This window comes from Nothobranchius furzeri, chromosome 14 (genome assembly GCF_043380555.1).
Source record: "Nothobranchius furzeri strain GRZ-AD chromosome 14, NfurGRZ-RIMD1, whole genome shotgun sequence".
Classification (NCBI taxonomy): domain Eukaryota; kingdom Metazoa; phylum Chordata; class Actinopteri; order Cyprinodontiformes; family Nothobranchiidae; genus Nothobranchius; species Nothobranchius furzeri.
The window spans coordinates 12,427,343-12,452,200 of record NC_091754.1 but is presented as its reverse complement, the minus strand read 5'-3'; the positions used below and the strand labels follow the sequence as shown (position 1 = coordinate 12,452,200).

General features: G+C 42.2%; 1 protein-coding gene across 22 annotated transcripts in view; it reads right to left on the bottom strand.

Annotated features, from left to right (window-relative positions):
- Positions 1–24,858, bottom strand: part of stxbp5l (syntaxin binding protein 5L) — a 210,037-nt gene that overhangs the window by 158,139 nt on the left and 27,040 nt on the right. For all 22 annotated transcript variants that reach the window (XM_015966780.3, XM_015966783.3, XM_015966784.3 and 19 more), the window contains exon 2: positions 14,196–14,293. In XM_015966780.3, the coding sequence (XP_015822266.1) occupies positions 14,196–14,293 (98 nt within the window). The remainder of the gene's footprint in view (positions 1–14,195; positions 14,294–24,858) is intronic.

The following is a 24,858-nucleotide window of genomic DNA, read 5'->3' as shown; positions in this document are numbered from 1 at the left end:
ACAATAAACGCAGCAAAGCATATATCTGCAGTTATTCACTGAAGAAAACGTAACTTCGATGAGCAAAATAAAAACATTAAATTGGATTAAATTAATCAGGAAAGCAGGAAGAATTGATTTTTCTGTTTTTACTTATTTCATTTCGTTTCATGATGTTTGCTTACAATATAACTCTGCGCATGCACAACCTATTTAACCTGATTGGATACTTGGTGCATATAAACTCACGACATGATCAGATCGTTTCAGTCGGTGTCCATGTAAACAGAGATCCGGGATTTCCGATCAACTAAGATTTGAATCGGATTGGGGAAATTTGGCACGTGTAAATGTGGCCATTGTGACATAGAATTGACTGGCTTTTCTAATCCAAAGTTTTCCCTGACAACTTTCTACCTGCTAATGTAGAAAATAGGGGTAGAAGACAACACTGCAAAAAAGTAAATTTGCCTCATTTTTAGATATTTTATATTATTTCATCTTATAAGACTTTTTCTTCCGCCTCTTGGAGTGTTCAGATGCTTTTTTTCCCCTCCTCCCTCATCTCTCCAAGGCTCTTTGTCCAGTCTGGCTCCACAGCACTTCCCCTTTATTGAAATCTGGAAACCACTAAAATATGGATCTGGTCAACTGGTCTTTCAACGCGATTGATAAGATTTTTCCAGAAATGAGATCGAAGCAGGGGGCTCCATGTCCAGATGGGACACAGCAGGTTGGACATATTTTGGATTACTGAAAAAGGTGGAATGCAATAGGCCTTTCCCAGCTTTCTGTTGAAGGAACCGAAGATGTATGTATTTTTGGATTCATGACAGATTTCTGCCTTTTTGTATGGGTGATTATCTGGTATATTGAAAATTTAAAGAGTTTTCAGCAGTGGCGGCTGGCCAGTAGAGGGCAATAGGGCACCGCCCTCCCAGTTTCCAGTGTTTTTAATTTTTATTTAAAAATAAATAAATAAAATTAACAATAATCACATATTCTAAGTTAATTGTGTGTTTTGTAACAAAAATAAATCATATATATATATATTTCTATATTGGTCTCTGCCGGTCTCTGCCGAGCTCTGCGAGCGGTGGAGGCTGTGGGCTGTGTTTCAATTGCCCAAACGGGACGAGACCAGTCGTCCAATTGCTGACGAGAAAATCAAAGGGTAGGAATGGGAATGTATCCAATCAGCGTCGACGTTGTTTCAGAAGCATGATGGGCGATAGAGCTACCGCCAAAGGCTTTCGTTAGTGCTCGGTAGAACTCGGAGATTCTCGACTCCAGCACGTTTTTGGTCGTGACGCAGACATAATAGACATGGACGCCAGTGCGCCTACAACCAGCAGCAGCATGGATACCGGATCTCAGCAGCCACTGAATTCAGTTCGGTCTCTTCTCCAGTATCCGTTCGAGAGAACTATGGTGGAAAAACGTAATGTCAAAGAGCTTGGACCAGATCAGCCCGACGTAAAGATAAGCCAGCAGGAGGAGGAGAGAGGTAAACTGTACACCCCGGTCTGCCACTCCCTAGGAACTGCCCCCGATGACCACGCAATGTTGTAGAGACGTGTCAACCATGACAGCCCTACAACATCCATAGCCTTGAGATACCCAGGACGAACCTCATCCGCCCCCGGGGCTCCGCCGCTGTGTAGTTGTTTGACTACCTCAGCAACTTCTGCCCCCGAGATTGGACAGTCCATCCCCAGGCCTCCCAGCTCTGGTTCCTCCTCGGAATGCGCATTGGTGGGATTGAGGAGCTCCTCAAAGTATTCCTTCCACCGTCCGACTATAGCCTCAGTTGACGTCAGCAGCTCCCCATCCCCACTGTAAACAGTGTGAGCGAGTTGCTGCCTTCCTCTCCTGAGGCGCCGGACAGTTTGCCAGAACCTCTTTGGAGCCGATCGATAGTCTTTCTCCATGGCCTCACCAAACTCCTCCCACGCCCGAGATTTTGCCTCGGCAACTGCCACTGCTGCACCCCGCTTGGCTATCCGGTACCTGTCTGCTGCCTCCGGAGACCCACAGACCAGCCACGCCCTGTAGGCCTCCTTCTTCAGCCTGACGGCTCCCCGAACCTCTGGTGTCCACCAGCGGGTACGGGGGTTGCCACCACGACTGGCACCGGCCACCTTACGACCACAGCTAGCAACAGCCGCCTCGACAATCGCAGAGTGGAACAAGGCCCACTCGGACTCAATGTCCCCCACTGCTCTCGGGACGTGGTCAAAGCTCTGCCGGAGGTGGGAGTTGAAGACCGTCTTGACAGGTTCTTCTGCCAGGCGTTCCCAGCAGACCCTCACTATGCGTTTGGGTCTGCCAGGTCTACGCGGCATGTTCCCTTGCCATCTGATCCAACTCACCACCAGGTGGTGATCAGTTGACAGCTCCGCCCCTCTCTTCACTCGGGTGTCCAAAACATACGGCCGCAGGTCAGATGATACGACTACAAAATCTATCATCGACCTGTGACCTAGGCTGCCCTGGTACCAAGTGTACCGGTGGGCATCCTTATGTTCGAACATGGTGTTCGTTATGGCCAAACTGCGGCTTGCACAGAAGTCCAATAACAAAACACCGCTCGAGTTCTGATCAGGTGGGCCGTTCCTCCCAATCACACCCCTCCAGGTCAAGCTGTCATTGCCCACGTGAGCATTGAAGTCCCCCAGCAGGACAATGGAGTCCCCTGATGGAGCACTATCTAGCACTCGTCCCAGGGACTCCAAAAAGGGTGGGTACTCTGAACTGATATTTGGCCCATAAGCACAAACAACAGTCAGGACCCGTTCCCCGACCCGAAGGCGCAAGGAAGCTACCCTCTTGTCCCCCGGGGTAAACCCCAACACATAGGCAGAGAGTCTCGGGGCTAACAAAAAGCCAACCCCAGCCCTCCGCCTCTCACCCGGAGCAACTCCAGCAAAGTAGAGTGTCCAACCCCTCTCCAGGTCTCGGGTTCCAGAGCCAATGCAATGTGTCGAGGTGAGTCCGACTATATCTAGCCGGTACCGCTCAACCTCTGCCACAAGCTCCGGCTCCTTCCCCGCCAGCGAGGTGACGTTCCATGTCCCAAAAACTAGTTTTCTTTTTCCGGGGATTGGACCGCCAAGGCTCCCGCCTTGGTCTGCCACCCGATTCACATTGCACCGGACCCTTCATGTTCCTCCTGCGGGTGGTGGGTCCACAGTTGGACGAGCCCATGTATCCGGTTCGGGCTGGGCCCGGCCGGGCCCCATGGGCGAAAGCCCGGCCACCAGGCGCTCGCTCACGGGCCCCAACCCCAGGCCTGGCTCCAGGGTGGGACCCCGGTAACCCTCCGGGCTGGGTACTCCGACTCTTCGTTTTCACCGCCATGAAAGATCCTTCGAACCGTTCTTTGTCTCACCCTTCACCTAAGACCATTTTTTATTTTAATATTATTGTGATGAAATTCTCCAGTAAGTTAGTTTCACAAACAGTAATGTGGATGTGGACCATTTATGGTCATGTTATTTTATGTGCAATTTAATGCAGTATTTTTCAGCCTTGGTCCGCAAGGTAGTGTGCCAATAGTCAGACACACGTGGATTAATCCCTTTGTCCAATAATGTAAGACAGGAAATGAAAGAGCTGTGCTTAATTCAGGAAATAGTGAAGTTGTGCACAAAGCTCAGAAAGCACAAGTTTGTTTAAAAAAAAAATAGCACAGCCCCACCAAAAAAAATTTTTACAAGCCGCCACTGGTTTTCAGTCTTACTTTTACTTGGATAAGCATGTTAAATCACAACTGTTATATATTTTGAGGCACCCTTTGTTGAAACAAGCTGGAACCATGAAGCCAACTGGTTTCCTGGTTGAATAATAACAGAAGTAATGCGACCAGCGCGTCATCACGCGCCGGAGTGTGGATCAACTCCAGAGGGTTAAAAGAGTGGAAACCAATACCAGGTATTACCAATACAACATTACAATGCTATTCATATCAGATATCCTTGGTTTGAATATTACAATATCCAACAGTAAATTGATTTCAACGCATATAACTAGAAACTAGAATAAAAACACTTCTATCCAATGTTATTGCAAGTAAATAATAATAAACGTGCTTCACAGCGTACCATAGCATTTGTTTTAACTGCTAGAGCTTGGGCGAGAAACCGTAGTTGGCTGCAGCAAGGAAACAGTTTCTTTGTTCCACACTTCACGGTTGTCATGTAACCTGTAACGGTTTTAGGGTGAGAGTGTTTCTGTTCATGTATTAAGACACAGCACTTTGTTAAATTTTAACAACTGTCACACAGACAAGGGAAGTGGACCCGAATGCAGGTTTACTTCCAGGAGGCGGGAGCGAGGCAACAGATCCGAGTAATCTCCAGAAGATAAAAACACTGCATAGGCAGGTGCTATACTAGATGGAAAACCAAGTCAAGCAACAGAGGTTGTACGTGCTGAAAAATAAGTAAAAACAAAACCTGCAAGTGTGGTAATTACAGCCTGAAACCAGGTGTGATAGAGGAGCAGGAAGGTGAGACGATAACATGAATTAGTACAACATAAAACAAGTTTGCATGTTTGTAGTCAACAGCTCTGTGTTGCTTTGACAGCTCTGTGTTGTCTTGAAGAAATGAAATACTTAGCAGCTGATATGATCATGCATCTGTATGCACTCTATTTTTGGAAGCATATTTTGTTGCAACAGTGGCAATAAAAGGTTGAAAAATAGACAACATTTGGAGGAAATGACAACTTAGACAGAATGTAATTATGAAAGTGGCCAAATTGGGATACAAGATGCTAAATATTCATTATGCTTGCAGGCTGGATAGTCAATGGTATGATGCAACAATGATGAAAACATAATTTATGGGTGTTTTATGGGTTAACTTTTAGATTTTTGACATATTTTAGCCTATTTGTCACAACTTGCGAAGTAGAAATTGGAACTGTGTGAGTGCTGTCCTCAAAGGACGTAGCTACATGTAGCTAGCCAGCCAACAACAGCTAAAACGAAAACAAGAATCATCTCCTAAGACTTGCTTTTGTTATCTGAAGATCTTTTTAAATGTTTATCACCGTAATGGCAATATGTAGAAAAAAAGCACATTACTAACGAATGCGCACACATCTTAGAAGGAGAATGAAATTCAGCTGCTGTTGGAAACAAGATAAAAATGGCACTTTTCCTAATACTACCTTAAATAAAAGTACCGGTAGTAGGTTTTTTTAATGAGAGGGAGACAGCATATATTGGTTTAGGAAATTAATTTAATTTCAATTCAATTCAAGTTTATTTGTATAGCACCAAATCCCGACAAGAGTTGTCTCACTTCACACAGTAAACAACCCAATACAGGTCAGTTCATTAAGCCTAACCCAGCAGGTTGCATCGAGTCACTGACTAGTGTCAGAGTCTTTACAGCAATCCTCATACTAAGCAAGCATGCAGTGACAGTGGAGAGGAAAACTCCCTTTTAACAGGAAGAAACCTCCAGAGGAAGCAAGAGGAAGAGAGGAAGCAGCCATCCACCATGACTCACTGGGGATCGAGGAGACAGAGCGCGCACACACACACACATACACACACACACACACGCGCGCGCACACACACACACACGCACACACACACACACACACACACACACCATGTATACTAAGTAGTGTTTCTGTGGCTACATTGTGATTTCTCAGTAAGTATTCTATTTAGTAAAAGATAAACTTTGTCTTTATCTTAGTGAGTCCATAATTAATTCAGTAGGTAAACTAGTAGTAGCACATTCATTGTCAAAGAAAGTAAAATGTTAAAATTAAGAGTCAACAATATTGATATATAGGTGAAAAAAGCCCATATCGAGCATCCCTAATCAAAATTCATGGTTAGTTGCATAATTATTTAATAGCCAGGAGACAGTTTTTTGTGAGAGGCCACCATCTAGGGGCAGAAATAATGAATTGCTCCAATTAATTATTTTTAAGTCCTGCAGTGAACCCAAATCAATCAAATTCTATTGCAAGTAATGTTATTTCTAACTATGAGTACCCAGAGACAGGAACGGATTTCTGAAGTTGTCATTAAATATCCTCCGAAAAAACAAACAATATTGAAACCATTTATTAACATCGATTTATATTAGTAATTGGTAACTAGTAATATTAGCTAAATCAATACAGGGTTGTGCATTTTCCTTTCATTTAGGTTATAATGCTTAAACAATTGCATTAATTCAGTTAGAAAAGACATCAAAAACACCAAATCGATCCTTCATTACTATATGAGAATACAATCAATTTCAGTGAGCATCGATTACCAATAATATCAAATTGCCACCAAGCACTTGTGACACTTTCAACCGGATCCAGCTCACAGAATCTGTACTGGAGTGTCAAATAGTTCAATGTCATCAGACCTCTGCGATATGAACACACTTTGGATATCAGAAAACCTCTCAGTGCTTTCCACTTCCCTTTAGTTTATCTACGTTTCCATCCCCGTATCTCCGTCAGCTTTGTTTTCCCTCCTCTGATCTTTTTTTGTTTTTCTCATCTCATTGACCGTTACGAGAAGTGACGGTCTATCAGACCTCGGGCAATTCTATTACTAGAACCCCTTATTGAAACTGCATTTACTTTTTCTGCGCCGACTCACAAACATGCCTGTTTGGAGGTGAGCGCATGTGCATTCAGGCGTGTTTTACACTTCTAAACAGAGACACACCATACTGACGCAGGTAGACAGCAAAAGGATGCACACTCAGCAAGCCGATACGGAGGTTTTTACGTGCAAGAGAAACACATGGCTTCACACTCTTGCAAGCCTCTTCTCTTTATTCTCAATAAACTAAATCTCAGCATATGTTTGAAGTTGCGCCCCTAGCAGAGGGAGGAGTGCCTGAGGGCGCCACTGCAGAGAGCCTTGTTGCCAACCCACTGCACCAACCCTGATGACATTGTTGCTATGCACTATTCACCAGAGCAGGGCCAGTCTTTCTCTGAGTGACTCAGCTGTTCAAGGTAAAGATGTCAAATATATAAAAGTATCGCATTCATGAGTAATTCAGACTTGAGATCTTTCTAGCAATTGCAGCATATGCAGCATACGGGCAATTCGTCACTGAGGTAAGAGTTGTATTATAAAGATAATAGCACCATCTTTGCTCAAAACCCCAGTGTAGATGAGGCCAAGATGGACCCAAATAGCGAAAGTTAATGATAATCCCACAGAGTTGGGAACTTTGAGAATTCTCAGAAAAGCACTCGCTGAGATGCACAAAGTTTCAAGTTTCTTTTGAGGGTCAACTTCACTGAAGAAAAACTTTTTTTAAGATTTTATTTCTGATTATAATCAGTCACTGAGGTTTTCATGCAGGCTGAACATGAAAATAGTCTCCTACGCCTACCTCCTGCTTTAGCTTCTGATAGAGAATAGATGGTGAGACTCTAGTATTAGAAACACCTGACAGATCTACGTCACACTGTCACTTAACCTTCATGGACTCACCCACCTTGACTGACGACGGGGAAGGCTGTCGGTTTAGTGTTCAGGAAACAGCAGAGAACGTCTCAATTATAGAAGCTAACCATTAGCATTAGCAACTCCACAACATGACAGAACCCCTTCATGTTTTGCAGTGACTTTGGAGTCATTGATAGAGTCTCATTGCTGTTAGGATTTGGAGTCTTATTCCCTGATATTTGGACATCTCGTCTCTGATTGGCTGTCGTGTTCTGCCGCTCTCTTCTCCAGCTGACTTGTCCTCAGGCGCACCAGAGCTTATTTTTCCCCTCAAAGTACAACTTACAAGGCATTCATTCTTACCAGCCACCGCTGCACATGTTTTAAAATTTTGAGATAAGTTGACCATTAAATAACATTCTCAGTAGGGGTGCTCCGATTGATCGGCCACAGATAATTATCGGCCGATTTTCCAGCAAAAGTGTGTGATCTGTGATCGCCGATCACTGCCTTTCATTTCCGATCTGGCACTGGCGCTTACTCTTCCCGGCCGGTAGTTCACCCTTTCGCTTCTCCCCACTTAGTGCGCATGCGCGTGGCGGCAAACCCGCAAAGACAAACATGTCTGCCGTGTGGAACTTCTTTTCGGTGTGCGAGAGTGATATTAAGTTTGCGTCTTGCAACACTTGCAAAGAAAACATACCCCGCGGAGGAAGCACTTCAAAAAAATTCAACACAACGAATTTGATCCGACATTTAAAGACTAAACACTTGGCGGAGCATGGTGAGTTTTTGAGGCTCACCGCAGACAATGAAAAGAAGCCTGCTAATGCAGCCACAGTCAGACGGCAGCTAACGCAGCAGACGCTTGGAAACACTCGCCCATATGAGCGTGACAGTCAAAAGGCCAAGCAAATTACCCGTAAAATCATCGAGTTTATTGGACTAGACGACCAGCCTTTTTCAGTTGTGGAAGATGCCGGATTCCGCCGACTACTAACCCACTTGGAACCTCGCTACATGCTACGGGGACGTAAATATTTCGCCGACGTAGCCCTTCCAGAGCTCCACCACACAGTGTATTCTTTCATCGAGGGACTCCTTAAAGAAAGCGTCTCATCCTCTGTGAGTTTCACAAGTGACATTTGGAGCTCAGATGTCAGTCCTGTGTCAATGCTGAGCTTAACATCTCACTGGATGTATCTGAATGTATCCTTGGTTACTTAATTTGATTTAGGCGGTGATGTGAGATATTGACTTTTTTTGCACTATTTGTAGCCTAAAGAGAGCCTTAATGTTTTCAATTTCTTATAAATTGTTACTGATATTACATAATTTGAAGTGAAGTAAAACCATGTTTTTTCTGAATTAATATGTAACACATGCATTAGAACTCACCATAGCTAAATGAACAATTTACAGCCAATCTATGTAATTGGTATCGGTAATCGGCCGATCGGCCTCTTGGCTGATCGGTATCGGTGATCGGCAGATTAAAACCTGATCGGAGCATCCCTAATTCTCAGCATAAAAAAAAAACTGACTTCCAAGCTCGAAGGTCTGAATTCAGGGCTCGTGTGATAGGTGCAGTCCAAATTATCGCGTCAGACCCGTGTCACAACCCGTGCACGCGCATTGGGTCCACAGCGCGCGTGTGAACGGGACTCGCGAGCGAAAATATACATGGCAGCGCGCGCGTGAACGGGACTCGCGAGCGAAAATATACATGGCGAGAGGTCATTTGTGCACTGAGAGGGAGCAAACTGTGTCTGTGAGCGCACAAGGATGTGCACAAGTGACAAACCTGCGTGCGCGCGTTGCCAACAAGCACACGGCAGAGGAAAACGTGCGCGCGCGGCAGCCTCTCTGCGCGCTCGGCAGCCTCTGCGCGCTTGGTTCCTAATTCCGCTCGCTCGGCTGTGAGGAGTTTTGGCACTCTGGAGGCGTGGCCTGTGGCAGATCTTCCCTGTCCTCTGATTGGTTAGTTTACCCCGCACTTTACTCTCTAGCTATCTATATAAAAAAAATCTGAGATTCAGCAGTTGCTGTCATAGCTCAGCTGGGAGAGCGGGTGACTCTCACTCTGGAGGATCCAGGTTTGAGTCCGGCCAAGTAACATTGAGTTGATGTCATATTATTCTTTCCTAATTCCTGTGATATTATTTTACAGTTGTGACCGTTCAACTGTCATTAAATGTCCGAATGTTTGCTGGGCAGTGTTTTAAAAAGTGCACATAAGCTAGATGGTTTAAACCAGGTAAAAATAGACTTGTGGGTGTAGGTATGTTCAAGTTTAAAAAGTTCTCGCCTCATTAATGTATTGTTTATTTTTTTCAGCATTTAATTGACAAATTATCCTTTCAAATAATTAATTGATGAGTTACATAATTGTCCATTTAGAATTGTTGAATGGACTGAGTCAAGTTTGGTGCACTTTATATATTTCAAAACATGTTTTTTTTTATTATGCATATAAATAATTTTAATGTTAATTTATTGAAATATTTCTATTTTTTCATTACCTCACCCTTGTTTTGACAAAAACAAGACCTTGCTGGATAATATCACGGAGAAACTATTTGTTCACAGTACTTGGCTCAGTGAGGATCTGTATAAAGGAGGAGATACTCAGAAATCTGTCTGCAGATTGTTGCAACCCAGACTGGAAGTGGTGGGCTGTAATAAGAAAGGAGACCAAACAGAGGAGTGGGGGTTCAACAACTGATTTATTTAACCAAAGTAAGGATTTACTAAAGCAGATCAGTGCAGTCAAGAATTACTGGTGTTTGGGTAGTCCTGAACGTGTTGTGATGCCCCCACCATCTCATTGGGTTTTCATTTGTGTTTAATTGTGTTTTTCTTCTGCTGTAGGCAGCTGGTTAAGCAGCCTTGGAGGCACCTGGGCTCAGGGTGTGGTGCTGCCTACAAAGCCTACTGTTTTTCTGCTTTCACTGGGTCTCTCCTGTGTGGTGGAGAGTCCTCACTGGCCATTTTCTGTTCACTAACTTGCTTTAGTAAATCCTTACTTTTGTTAAATAAATCAGTTGTTGAACCCCCACTCCTCTGTTTGGTCTCCTTTCTTATTACAGCCCACCACTTCCAGTCTGGGTTGTAACAATCTGCAGACAGATTTCTGAGTATCTCCTCCTTTACACAGATCCTCACTGAGCCATGTACTGTGAACAAATAGTTTCTCCATGATATTATCCAACAAGGTTCCGTTTTTGTCAAAACAAGGGTGAGGTAATGAAAAAAATAGAAATATTTCATTAAATTAACATTTAAATTATTTATATGCATCTAGCTTATGTGCACTTTTTAAAACACTGCCCAGCAAACATTCGGACGTTTAATGACAGTTGAACGGTCACAACTGTAAAATACCTGAAATTAAGAAAAATTAACATGATGTCTACTACATTTTCCTTGCCCAGACTCGAACCTGGATCCTCTGGGCCGAGAGTCACCCACTCTTCCAGCTGAGCTAAGCCAGCAACTGCTGAATATCAGACTTTTTTATATAAATAGAGGGTAAAGTGCGGGGTGAACTAACCAATCAGAGGACAGAGAAGATCTGCCACAGGCCACGCCTCCAGAGTGCCAAAAACCCTTACAGCCGAGCGAGCAGGAGTCAGAAACCGAGTGCGCAGAGAGGCTGCCGAGCGCGCACAGAGGCTGCCGCGCGCGCACGTTCTCCTCTGCCGTGTGCTCGTTGACAACGCGCGCACGCAGGTTTGTCACTTGTGCACATCCTTGTGCGCTCACAGACACAGTTTGCTCCCTCTCAGTGCACAAATGACCTCTCGCCATGTATATTTCCGCTCGCGAGTCCCGTTCACACGCGCGCTGCCATGTATATTTTCGCTCGCGAGTCCCGTTCACACGCGCGCTGTGGACCCAATGCGCGTGCACGGGTTGTGGCACGCTTTAAACGCCATACCAAATAGGCTACCAGTAAGCCATCAGTTTAAATCTGTTTTCTTGTTAGATTATTAGTATTGTTATTTAGCGCTGACCTTGTTCACCCCATCACCTGGCCTTCAAGCTTTATTCATTCTGTTAGACAGATCTGTTCAAATATTGCCACATGCTTACCATATTAGCCGCACACACCCGATAAAAAAATAAACTGTTATCCAGCTAGAGTGCCAATCTTTTACACCGACCTAAAAAAGACTGCACCGTGTCCACTGAGTGGGAGGAGCCTAGACTATGGTAGGAGACGAAAACAGGAGTTTGATTGAGTCGCGGTGCTTAAATCTTTGTACCATCTCTCTGCCTTTTTATGCATTCAGTTGAGTTACATCCTATCATTAATTAAGTTTATCTGTGATGAAGTTAATGTGTGTTCTGTTCTGGCAATAAAACAAATTTGCTAAGAAACTAGTGATGCACCGATATGAAAGTTTTGGACCGATACCGATATTAAGATCACCGTAATGGCCGATAACCAATATTTGCCGATACCAATAAACTGACATTAATGTTTCTAAAATCAGCAGATTTTGTATAGAATGAAAATGATTAAAGCTGAATTTACGTTATTATGTACACACACCACACACATTTACAGTTCTGAGATTTCATTCATATGACTAAACAAATACACATCACCCCCCTCACCCTCTGAAACAGGCAAACAAATGGAGACGAGATGGAATAAATATTGGTTTTTAATATCGGCCCGGTTTTATTCATCGAACCGTTAAGTTAAAAAATGACTAACATCAGCCGATACGATATTGATGCTGATATATTGTCCATCCCTATAAGAAACCACTTTTTACTTGTTTTTTTTAAATATGATCTGTGACTGACTGTAGGCTAAATGTGAAAATGCTCCTCGACCCGTATTTTTTGCATAAGCTGCCGATAGAAAACGGATGGGGAAAGGCTCATATTAGAAAAGCCTGTCAATTGTACGTCACATTGAATTCATGGGAACGTCACGGCTAGTAGAAGCTAACATTTAGCATTAGCAATTCCACCGCACGGCAGAACTCCTTCAGGCTTGTGTTATTTGTGGAGATAAAACATCAACATTGCAGGGCAAATGGAATCAAGAGTTGAATGTCACTGTTAGCCAATCAGAGGCCAGACATTTGAATATCAAGAAATGAGACTCCAAATCCTGCCGTGTGCTGCTCACCAGTCCTCTGACTCACTTCTGGTTCCTGAAACAGGAGCGTCAGTTTTTTGCCCCCAAAGATGTACTCACAAAGCATTCATACTAGAGAACCAGGGACTGTGGAGCCGCTTGCTGAGGAGGGACCTCGCAGACCAAAACATTCCTTAAACTATTATTTTGTTTTCAGTTAAATCGGTGTAGAAATAAGTAGGCGGGCATCTATAGTTTGTTGCAGTTTTCACCTTGTTAAACTCCAGGGCCATGTTTCTCTCACTTGTGCTGTTGCCAAATTAATCAATCTTCCTTTCATGGGGTCGGAGGGTTTTGCCGTATGGCGGCACGAGTCATTCAAGCACCTTTCAGCAAATTCTCAGCAGGCTATCATCTGCCTTTCACTGAGAAAAGGCCTCAGTCTAGCCACTCTACTACAAAGACCTGATTGGTGCCCACAGGCACATAAATCCATACGCTGCACTGGGAAAAGTTACCCTCTAAAGGAGCCACATAACAAAGTCCCACTCAGTCAATAAATATTGGCATCCTGATGTTGGAGTCTCAATCTAAGGAGATCAAAAATAATTTTGGAAAAAGTAAAATAAAGTCTGAAATGAAAATAAGAAAAACCCAGATGAATCCACGACAGAAGAGGAGTCGGGGAGAGCCTGGGAGAGAAAGGGAGGAATGTCCAAAACGAAGGACAGAGAAAGGGTGAACAGAATAAACGGGAAAAGGAACAAGAAGGAGAAAAACAAGGTCCTCTAGACAGAAGACATTAGAGGGTGAGGCTAAGAAACTGAAAAAAGAGTGTGTATGTGTGGCGGAGCAATTGAGAGAGACAGACAGAGTCGGTGACAGCCACATGGGAGTTGAAGAGGGTGTGTGCAGCATGTCAATACAAATGCTAAATCCCTCAAGCGCTTTCATCCAGCTGAAATTTCAGCCCTGCTTCCAAGTCAGGTGTATGCAGAAAAATCAGAGCAAAGCAAGCACATAACGGAGGTTTGAATGATCTCACACATTCTCTATTTAGCCCTTTTAAAAACCCATTGTAACATCCGCTTCCATTGCAGTCTCTTTTTTGCTGTTTCTGTCAGAGCAGACCCACACGCTGAAGCAGCGACTAACACTTGCTGCTTTCAGCTCAGGTTCCCTAAAGGGACGCTCCGAGGCCTCGGTATTTATGAGGATGTAATGTCCTACCTGGGCTACACTCACAAATCCTCTCATGTCCTTTATAAAGGGTGACTCAGGAGACGGGCTGTCAGATGGACATTTCTGAGCTTGCAACACGACATCTGAGCAACATGAAACGACAGGGTAGGATGGGTGAGGATCGTAAAGGGGGCAGGAAGCTAATGGAGAGGAAGGATCGTTGCCGCAGGAGAAAATGTAGCCACCAACTTGTATGAGGGTAGATGTTAGTGACTATATTTTTATAAAACACAAGCCTTTCTTCTTCTAGGTTCCATTTGAGTGCATTAGTTTTTCATGTTAAGATTTAAAGGTGATCACTTTTTATGGTTGTGCTTCATTATTTAGTTCGGCCCTGCACAAGGGCAAAGGTCAGGTAATCTAATCACAGAGTGATGTAGTGTTTTAATACCATTAACGTCTTCTGGACAACCTTGGAAGACGTCATAAATTCAAGGATACATTCGTACACCACCTGATCTTGAACCGATGGCAAGAATCTTCTGCACGGGGTCGAAGGCCAAAGCTGTGGGCTGATAAGGGAAACCGTGACGAACCGTCTGCAGAAAAGGAAAAGAAAATACAAATGAGGTCAATTTACTGAAGTAGAACATTTTGTGCTTATAATAAAATAAATATTAAACAGTTTCAGAAGATTTTGAGAACAATAAAAATTGGTGTGATGTCATTGAGGAAAGGAGGACGAGATATTTTTATTTGAATGGCTAAAGCTCCTGTCCTAGCTCCCCCTCCCCTTCTGGAAGGAGCTGAAAGCCACACCTCATACCGTGCACACACACACACACACACACACACACACACACACAATCCTGCTGGAAAAACCAGCAAAGACCAGCGTGGCTTCCTTGCTGGTCTTTGCTGGTGCATGCTGGTTTAGCTGGTTGATGTTGCTGGACCAGCATAAACCAGCTAGACCAGTATGGACCAGCTTGACCAGCTTGACCAGCTAGACCAGCACCAAAACACAACGTATGCTGGTCTATGCTGGTTACCAGCTATGCTGGTCTATGCTGGTTTTTCCAGCAGGATATGGCTAACAAAGGACTGCTGTGGCTACATTTCTGATACGTTCCTGCTCAGACAAACCCGATTCTAACTGTTTAACCATCTCCTCAGCCTTCATCAAGTTCAGCAAAAGCTGCTCATCACTCATTTGCATTACAATCTGCAGTGTTCAGTAGGGAAACATCTAAAATCGGCAGGAGTCCGGCACTTGAAATGCTAGCACACTTCCGCTAACGCTACAAGCTGAACCAATGGTCCGACGCTATGCTAATCACTTAGCTCAACACACAAAAGATAATTCCCTTTTCGTTCCCCTCACGACTCTTCCGCAGTTAGCTTGAAGTTAACACACTGACAATGAATGTAGATCGAGTTAGCAATCAAGCTAAGTTAGTGTGCTAAACTGTTAGAGGCGTCTGCGTCACCACAGTGCAAGCGTTTTTGAAGGTTCTTCAAAATGTTTACAAACCCTAGCTTTAAGAGTCAAAATGAATGAATTCCAGCAATCCTATGTAGGCCCTTGCAGTAAATATTAGATGTATTTTTCTCTTTTCCTTATACCTTCATACATATAATTATGCACGCACAAAATTTAAAAAAAGGTGTTTTCCTTTGAGAAGACATTATAACTGAGAACCAAAAGTGGTCAGAGCTCAATGAGAAATAAGGCAGAAGCTGTGGTCATGCTGCAACTGGATTCTGAGCCAAAATTAATTGAATTTTCTTCAACTGTCACAATCCAAAGCCTGACGAGGCACAACAAGACAGGTCTCCCAGACGCCCACGCTAAGAGCCACTGCATGCTCTGCAGCTGTCTGCCATTAGTCATGTTAAATATCCCAGTGGAGTGTCACTAAGGATAACCCGCTCCAGGGGAATGCACATCAGAAACGCAGGCGCCATCAGTTAAGAATAAATGCTCTGCAGTGTAAAAGGAACATATTAGGCAATCTGATAACTATTAAAGAATGGAAATAAAACAAATCTTTCTACCTATCTTGATAGTCTATCAATCAATCAATCTTCTGCTGAGAGGTGCAGAAGTCTAATTGACAGTTACGGTAATCAAAGGTTGTGCAACAAAGTATGAGATCCTGTGTCCACATATGAGGACATTCTTCTTGCACTAGAATATTTTATTCTCTTCAATTTAGACCTTTTAACTGTTTAGAAACATTTGATGTTGAATTCAAGTAAAATATATCTTTTATTTCTGTTTTTTTTCCTAGTAAATCTGTCAACATTTTTTATTTAATTTTATTTTACATCACATCAAATACAAATTCAGGTCTCAGGAGGTTAAGTTAGCAGTACCATCATTTTTGTCCAGGCCTGTTCTGTCAGTTTATTTTTTTAATAATCCAGTTGATTGTTGAAAAGCAATGTCTGAATTTCATTGGATAAATTTTGTAGGATTTTTATTACTTTTGTCAGATTAAATTTAATTTTCTGACCATGGGTTTTTCTTTTATTGACCAAAGATACCAACAATTTTATTCACGTGTGTGTGTGTGTGTCTAATTAGACACACACTAATACATATATGTGTATATATATATATATATATATATATATATGTATATATATATAATGTTTCTGTGCATCAGTTGTGGCAGAGCTAATGCAGGGAAGCCATCAGGAAAAACTTCAGCATTTGTAGATAAAGTTTCTGTGTGTGTTATTTTTTCAAGAATACTTTTTTTACCAAATTCCTCTTTGATTTGTTCTTCATGTTCTTTTTTTGGGGACACAGCTAAATGGAACACGTCAGCAGAGCTACATCATGTTCCTGAGCTTCACTCAGGTTTTCTATCCGTCTCCCATCACCGGCACTTATCCACCACATCGGGTACTCTTCTCCCGCCGAGCCTCAGCTACACAGTCAGCAGCCATGACAGAAAGACTCACTCGTCCACACAGAAGTTTTTACTCCGCTTTTGTGTCTCTTCAGAGGCAGTGTCCAGCCAAAGGCCCTCACACGTTTCGGTGCTTCTCAGTGACCGGAGTCGACAACAGAAGCAGTTAAGTTTACACACAACTGTGCGAAATGTATCCAGTAACATCAGAATTTGAAATATTTAATTTATCACAAAAATGTCAGTAAAGATGAAATTAAACCATTTAGATGAATATATTTGTAATTAGAAAACAAAGTTTTTCACGCTTTTGCTTCAGTGTAACTTGTGTGCCACATCACCCACTCAAGCATTTCCACAAAGTCCGAGGCACACGCTGTAATCTTCTGAAAAGCAAAAAACACCATGACTCATTTCTGTCTGTAAAGACTTTTTTTTGTCTATACTGACTTTGTCTCCAATTCAAGGAGAGGTGAAGAAAATAATTTTGGACAAGGATGAGGAGTCGTGTGTCTCATTAAAGCACTCCTCACCTTTTTAACCAGAGGGGAAGTTGAATCAGGTGCAATTATAAAAACTTCTCTGTGGGCTTGTTGGGTCAGAGAAAAAAATCCCCAAAAGATGCCGGCAAAGCATCGGCCATGAATGAAAAGGAAAAATTCCACCTGGAATTTCCTCTTTTTCACTGCTGATGCTCCCTGTTTCACCAACATATTTGCCTTTGACCAATATTTTATTGTTACACATATAGAAGATGGCATGTTTTTATCTAATTGAACCCATTTTGGTTCTAATTTGAAAAGATTTCCCAATTGAAAGTGAAAGTGACGCATCTCCAGCCTTAGGCTTTAGTTATCGACTCATTTTGGGCAAAAAGTCACCCATCCCTGATGATAAACTTCCTTTGAGCACAAATGTATTTTAGCTTCATAAATAATCAACAAGAGCTTCTGTGTACATCTATTGCTGTGTGTCAGTAAGCACTCCTGCAGCAAACCAATCAAATGTAGCTGACCTTCAGACACAACCATTTCCGAAAGTCAACAAACGCAAACACTGCAGGGTTCCAGATACAGGAAGCCAGGCAGCTTCTTTTAATCATTCATTTGTCAACAAGACATGAACAAATGAAAGATGAGGGATTCAGTACATCAATTAGAAAAGTCTTCAATTTTAATCCCAGCATTTATATTTTTATCCTATTTTACTCCAGGTGAACCAGAACTAAGATTCTTTATTTTATTTTTTTGTTTTCATCTTTTCTGATTCTTGAAATAACCCTAAGCAGGTCATCCTTTGGGGTCCCCAAACCAACCAGCCAACACCAGATCATTCTTAAGCATATGCACCTACTCGCCTTCATACCACTATTGTTAGCATCTTTAGTAATTAGCCAACATATGACTGGTTTTATAATTAGCTCACGTCATCAAACAACAAAAATATTAATTAGCATTTTAAAATGCTAAGTTTTTTATAAGTGTGGTTTATCAATTAAACTATTTGAAAGTAATAATCGAAGAAAGAAATAAACTGAACTTGCAGTACTATATAATAAATACATATATATATATATATAAATACATGTATAAATACAGTATAATGCAGTAAAGTCACCTGCTTAGGCCATCTCTGTACCAGAATATCTGTTTAAATAGAGAAAATTAGTTAATAGGATAAATATCTACACATTTGAGGCACAAATAAAGCATTTGGTAATTATTACAGCAGTGACAACCTTTAAAGACTACATATCCCTACAGATGCTGTGAGCACATTGAATAAAACTGAGTGCTGATCTGCAGCTTCTCAAAAGGCAGGAGGACATATCAGAGACACGTGACTACACAAGCTCCTAAAACTAATATCAGTGCCCCTTTAACCACCTCACCATTGTGGTTTATGTGCTTAATATTACATTTAGCCTTCATCCATTACTCTGTGCATGTGCCTTTCCTATGTATGTTTTCTCGCTGTAAAGCACTTCCCGTTACACTAATAAGTGTGAAACTGCTTTATAAATAAAGCTTGATTGATAGTTAATGGGGAAGATGAAAACATAAAAGAGTGCAAAATGGACAATAGAATTAATTTCACTTAAAACAAATCAATAGGAAGGTCAGTTATTCAAATTATTTGACAGGAATTATTTGACTTCAACTCGTCCAAAACGCAGCAGCTAGATTCCTCACACGTACTGACAGGCGCCAGCACATAACTCCGGTTCTAAAATCCCTTCATTGGCTGCCCATCACTTTCAGGGTCCAATATAAAATATTGCTTTTTGTTTTCAAATCCCTCCATGGTCTTGCCCCCGTGTACCTATCTGATCTTCTTGCGATTTATACTCCCGGTCGCACACTCAGGTCCTCCAGCCTGTTGCTCCTCAACGTACCAAAAGAGTAAATCATGCGGACAAAGAGCTTTCTCTGTTGCCGGTCCTAAAATGTGGAACGAACTTCCAGTCACAGCTCGACTGACATCTTCCTTGGCAGTTTTTAAGTCTAGACTAAAGACACACTATTTTACCCTTGCTTTTAACAGTTAGCTGTTATTTTGGTTTTTACTACTCTTATTTTATCATCCATTGTGAGGTTTTTATCAGAACTTTTTTATTGGCTTGTTTCTTATTTGTTGATTGTATTTATTGCTCTGTTTTATGTTTTTATCTCTGTTATTGTGCGACTGTTCAGCACTTTGGTCGGCCGTATGGCTGTGTTTTTAAAGTGCTATATAAATAAAGGTGGTATTGTATGAAATTAAATCATCACCAATAAAAAAAATGGGCCATGATATGATGTATTGATACCATATAAATAAAGATAAACTAAAATAAAGATATTGGTATTAAAATAATAGCATTGTAAGGTAACAGAACTACATTAAAAGCTTTTATTTACTTATTTATTTATGTATTTATTCATTTATTTATTTATTTATTCATTTATTCACTCATTCATCCATAGCTTGGTAATTTATTGAAGTTGGGTTCAAGTACTCTTCCAGGTGGTTAACTATCTGCTGAAAGTTTTAATTTATGTCAGTTTTTGAGTTTTATAGCAGAAGAAATTTGAAAAAGTAATTTAAAAATGAAAAACTTTAACACCAATATCAGCAAATCCCATCCAACTTAGATGGACTAACCCAATTAAACGCCCATCCACATCTTTCTTTTACAGGGGTCACCAGCAGACCTCTAAGTTTGTGCAGCTAAACTAGCCTGACTCTACGCCAGTTGCCGGGATACAGAAGTACCGCCATCGATATACGCAAAGATAGGAATATCCATCCATCCATCCATCCGTTTCCCCTTCCCAATCATTTTATTGTCCACACATTAAACATTTGCACACAAGGCTCAAGTTCAATCAGATAAGCCCACAGACGTCCGCATCCAACAGACTAATACCACTTCAAGCCACCCACCAGCATCTCTCCAGCTCTCTGTGCAGAGCTCAGCTGCAGAGCTGGTCTAGACCCCTGCTTCTAAAAATAGATCTCAGCATCCCTGTCTCCCCATGGCAGCCAATTGTGCACCAAAGAGCTGGATTTCTAAATGTGGATCAATGCAACACAATGGCATCAGATTTCCTGATCAATCCATTAAAACTATAATCATCTGGATCAGTTATGCTATGTGAATATTTATTAGGGCTTACTGCACAAATTTCCAGTGCTGTACAGTTTGTACTATTTTTTTCTTCTAAGTGCGAGATAGTGAGGAATGTGTCCTTGCACCTACCAATCCCTGGTCTTCATCATTAGGAAAAACTAATAGGTTTCACTGATCTTGCTCACCTAATGGGGCTGTTATCAACCCATTAAATGGGTATTATCACTCCCACAGAAATGGACAGAAGGTGCCATCCTCCACCGCTGAGGAGGCTGAATGGGCCAGTTTCAGTGTTAAGCACAAAAGAGGCTGAGTTTGTAGGTTAACAAGTTTCCCGTAACACACAAAGTCTTAGACTCAGATTAAGTCCTGAATAATATTTTTATGTTAAGAATAATTTTTTTTTCTTCCGTTTCCTTCTTCACAACTCTTGGGAAGACCAAAATGCTCATTTCCTGGGGCTAAAACCTGTGATTGCACAGGAAAAATGGAAAAAGAGTGAAGTTCCATTTGCTTGTAACATCTGAGAAGAAGGCTTCAATTTGATAAATAAATGATAAATGACCCCCACTTGTATAGCGCCTCTCAGAGTAAAGACTCCAAAGTGCTTTACACTACAGTGTATCATTCATCCATTCACACACTGATGGTGATGAGCTACAATGTAGCCACAGCTGCCCTAGAGCGCACTGACAGAGGCGAGGCTGCCGATAGCAGGCGCCACCGGTCTCTCCGACCACCGCTAGCAGGCAAGGTGGGTTAAGTGTCTTGCCCAAAGACACAACAGCAGAATTCTCTGTCCGGAGCCGGGATCGAACCTGCAACTTTCCGATTACTGGACAACCCGCTCAACCTGTTGAGCTACTGCTGCCCCCAATTTAGTAGTATTAAACATGTTTAGAAAGAGCAGCACACAGCTGATAATGAAGAAACACATGCGAGACTACAGAAACGATGGAGGGAACTAGATTGTGTGCTGGTAGACTCACGGATACTGACCTCTTCCATCTCTTCCTGACCAAAGCCACCATCCCAGCCCACCTAAAATCTATTATAACAACCTTCCCCAAAACACCAGCCTACAAGAAGCCTGAACAACTGCGGCTCTTCTGACCTCACACTGGTGCTTTGAGAGACTGATCTCCTGCCACACCAAGGCCTGGCTCCCCACGGCACTAGATCCCCATCAGTTTGCCTGGAGGGCAAACTGATCAAGTGAGAATGCGATCTCCACCGCCCTCCGCACAAACAAAAGTTGGACTGCTGTTTGTAGATTTTAGCTCAGCCTTCAACGACTCCAACTGTGCTCAGATAAAAACAAACTTTCTTAAACACAGACCCCAATCAGTGAAGTTCTCCTTACTCACAGTCATCTCTGGTGTACCTCAGGGCTGTGTAATGAGTCTACTGCACTCCATTTATTCATTGAACACCATGTAGGTGTTCAATGAATAAACAAAGTCATTTCAGCTGGAGATGACACAGTAAACAATCGTTTTTAGAAAGCTACAACAATTAAACAGTCGTCATAGATTTCCATGGGACCACAGAAGACCACACCTCCATCAAAGGCCATGTTTGGAGAGTGGCATCACACTAACCTCTGGCACACTGGCCTGGACCAAAAACTCACAAGAAAAGGTAAAAACAGCTGCTTTCAGTCTTCCCATGACCCAGATCAAACAGCAGGATTTTTTAATAATCAGGCAATTTTTGCAGCCCCACGTGTGGCAGTGGAAAAAAAGGGGTACCAGTTTTTTTCCTTCAGTGTGTGGTGTTTAGCTACACAGCACACACTACACATGAACCAGTTTCACACACGAACGTTTCCCGGGTCAGACGGGACATCCAACAAGAGCCTGTGAAACTTCTAAGTAAACAAACATGGCAGAAGGAGGGGCGCAGCTCTCTTCTATCACCTGGCTTTCTGAATGGTTAAACATCACATTCAACGCTCGTTTGTCCTTCAAAATCAGACCGAGACAATCCAACATGTTTGAAAGTTCTGAATTATGATTGGAGCAATCCCAATGTTCTTTAGAGTAGACCAGAGCACTCTTAGCACACCACACAAGGTAGGATTATCTGATAAGATAATCTTTAGAGCCATTAAAGTAATCAGTTGCATCCTTAAGTTTGTCAGACGGAGTGGATCAGGTTAAAATTGTTACGTTATCTTTACGTGTGAATCGAGCCTCAGTTCCACCCTCAGAGCCTTCACATCCTATGTTATGTTCCAAATGATGGCAACAAAGCAATTCTTCCTATTTCTTGTCATCTCATCTCGAGTGTGGTGATTGTTTATGTTCACCCATTTAGCAGCTAGCAGCATAGATCCAGACTAGCTAGTTTTAATATAACATGCATGTTTTTGGCTTTTGGGAAGAAACTGAAGTAAACTGGAATAAAACCACAAATGCATCGAGCGAACATGCAATTGTCTATAGCCAGGATTTGAACCTACAACTTTCTTGCAACAAGGAAAGACTGCCACGAACTGTGCCACCGTGCAGAAATATTTAATTAATAAAAGCCCATAAAACTGACTCTTTCCTCCACGACACGAACCAAATGCAAAGATCTGGTATAAAATAGCAAAATTGGCTAATGGGAATGCTACAAGATGTTCTTTGTATTGTGATTCGCAAACAGAACACCAGTTTTTGATCTGTAAACAGTTTCTGCTGGTGGAACTGCTTCATTAAAATTTTGAGTGGCGGCTTGTTTAGCTTTCTGAAATGACTGTTGGCTAAAATCCAAGTTGCAGCTAAAATTTGTTCAGTAATATTGAAACACAGCTGGGAAAAAACCACATTTCCGAGAAGAACTCAACCTTTTAGGCACACATCCGGTGTTGTTAGACACTCTGCAGTAAAGTCACCTGCTTAGGCCATCTCTGCCTGCTTTTTATCTAACTTGGCTGCTACTTCACATGCAAAGCTTTCTGCTGCTTTTTTGAGTGTGATAAAATATTAAAGGACACCTTTTTCCACGAGAAAGGACAGACTTTCTCTGTTTTCTTTTGGTTGCACAGAAAAGTGGGCCAATAGATAATTTATGAGTGGCTTTCCAGGCTAACTGCAATTGGGGGGGGGGGGGGGGGGACAACAACAGCAGGATTTGGAAACTTATTTCCTGACATCTCACCTCTGATTGGCTAATAGCAACACAACTCTACCACTCCATTTTGATTTGCAACGTTGATGTTTCCTCTCCACAAATAACCCAAGCCCAAGCGCGTCTCCAGGCTTTAAGGAACACCTGGGCTTGGGCTTAGCCCAGACCACAGGTGACATTTCATACAAAATATGTACCTACGTACCTACATACATATATACCTACATACATACATACATACGTACCTACGTACGTACCTACCTACGTACCTACCTACCTACATACATACATACCTACATACATACATACATACATATATACCTACATACACCTACATACATACATACACACACACACACACACACACACACACACACACACACACACACACACACATAAATCTGGATTAGAAAAAGACAGCAGGTTAATGTGTTTGCATGGTTCATTGCTTTTTTATTCATCTTTAGTTCATGTACAATCATTTAAATTCCATCTATGGGTGGACAATATCATGTCATTCACAATATACCAGTATTTTTTTATTTATCATGTTGAGGTAATTTCATGATGTAATTTCATCCACTGCACAAAAAATATGTTTAAAGTTATCAAAGCAATCATGGCTGGAGTCTCAGTTTTAATTCATATCAGCCAGTAGGATAAAATACGTTTGAGGAATTTTGGCCTCTCCTGTTTTCCATACCTGCAACCTGCGGAGGATGGGCTTAGCTCGTCTCTGCACCTAAACGGGAAAGTCACATCAGGGAAGCGGTGAATTAAAACATCAGGAGAGGAGATGTTCGAGTCACGGTATCAAGCCCGGCTTGCTGAGATGGAGAGATAAAGTGGCGAGCAAGCCTGTGGCTGATGAGTGAAAAAATAGGCAAAACACATTTGGGGTACGACTGAAAACATTCGGGGCTGAAGCCCTGTCCTAATCGGCTGGTGTAGCGGCTGCCCAGACTTGGAGGAGTTCTGCTGTGTGGTGGAGTTGCTCATGCAAATGGTTAGCTTCTACTAGTCTAAACATGCTTTGCCCTTTCCTAGACGCTGAACAAAGGGCTTTCCCTGTAGCGAGCCAAGATGGATTAGATTATTGTTGATTTGACATTATGATGTCAAGCTCTTCTAATCGGAGTGTTTCTCTGTCTGCGTTCCTTCGGCGGCAAATGCAGGAGATAGAAGTAGAAGATTATTTTCATGTTCTACCTTCATGTTAAACTTAGAATGACCGATCATATTAAAAAAATAAAGTAAAAAACGTTTTTTCAGTGAACCTGGCTTTAAATAAAATCTATTTCTGCATGTTTGGAATGATATACCATCTACCATACCAGCATAGAAGTACTGAGTTGTTTTATAAATGGCTTGATTTGATTTGACAGTGCTGCACATAAGCCAATAATAAATAACCCAAATGCAAACTGTCTTTGGATTAAAGTCAGCGATGCATGGAAAGGTCTCCCACTAGAACACCTTCAGGACAAATGCTAACATTAGCATCATGTCCATG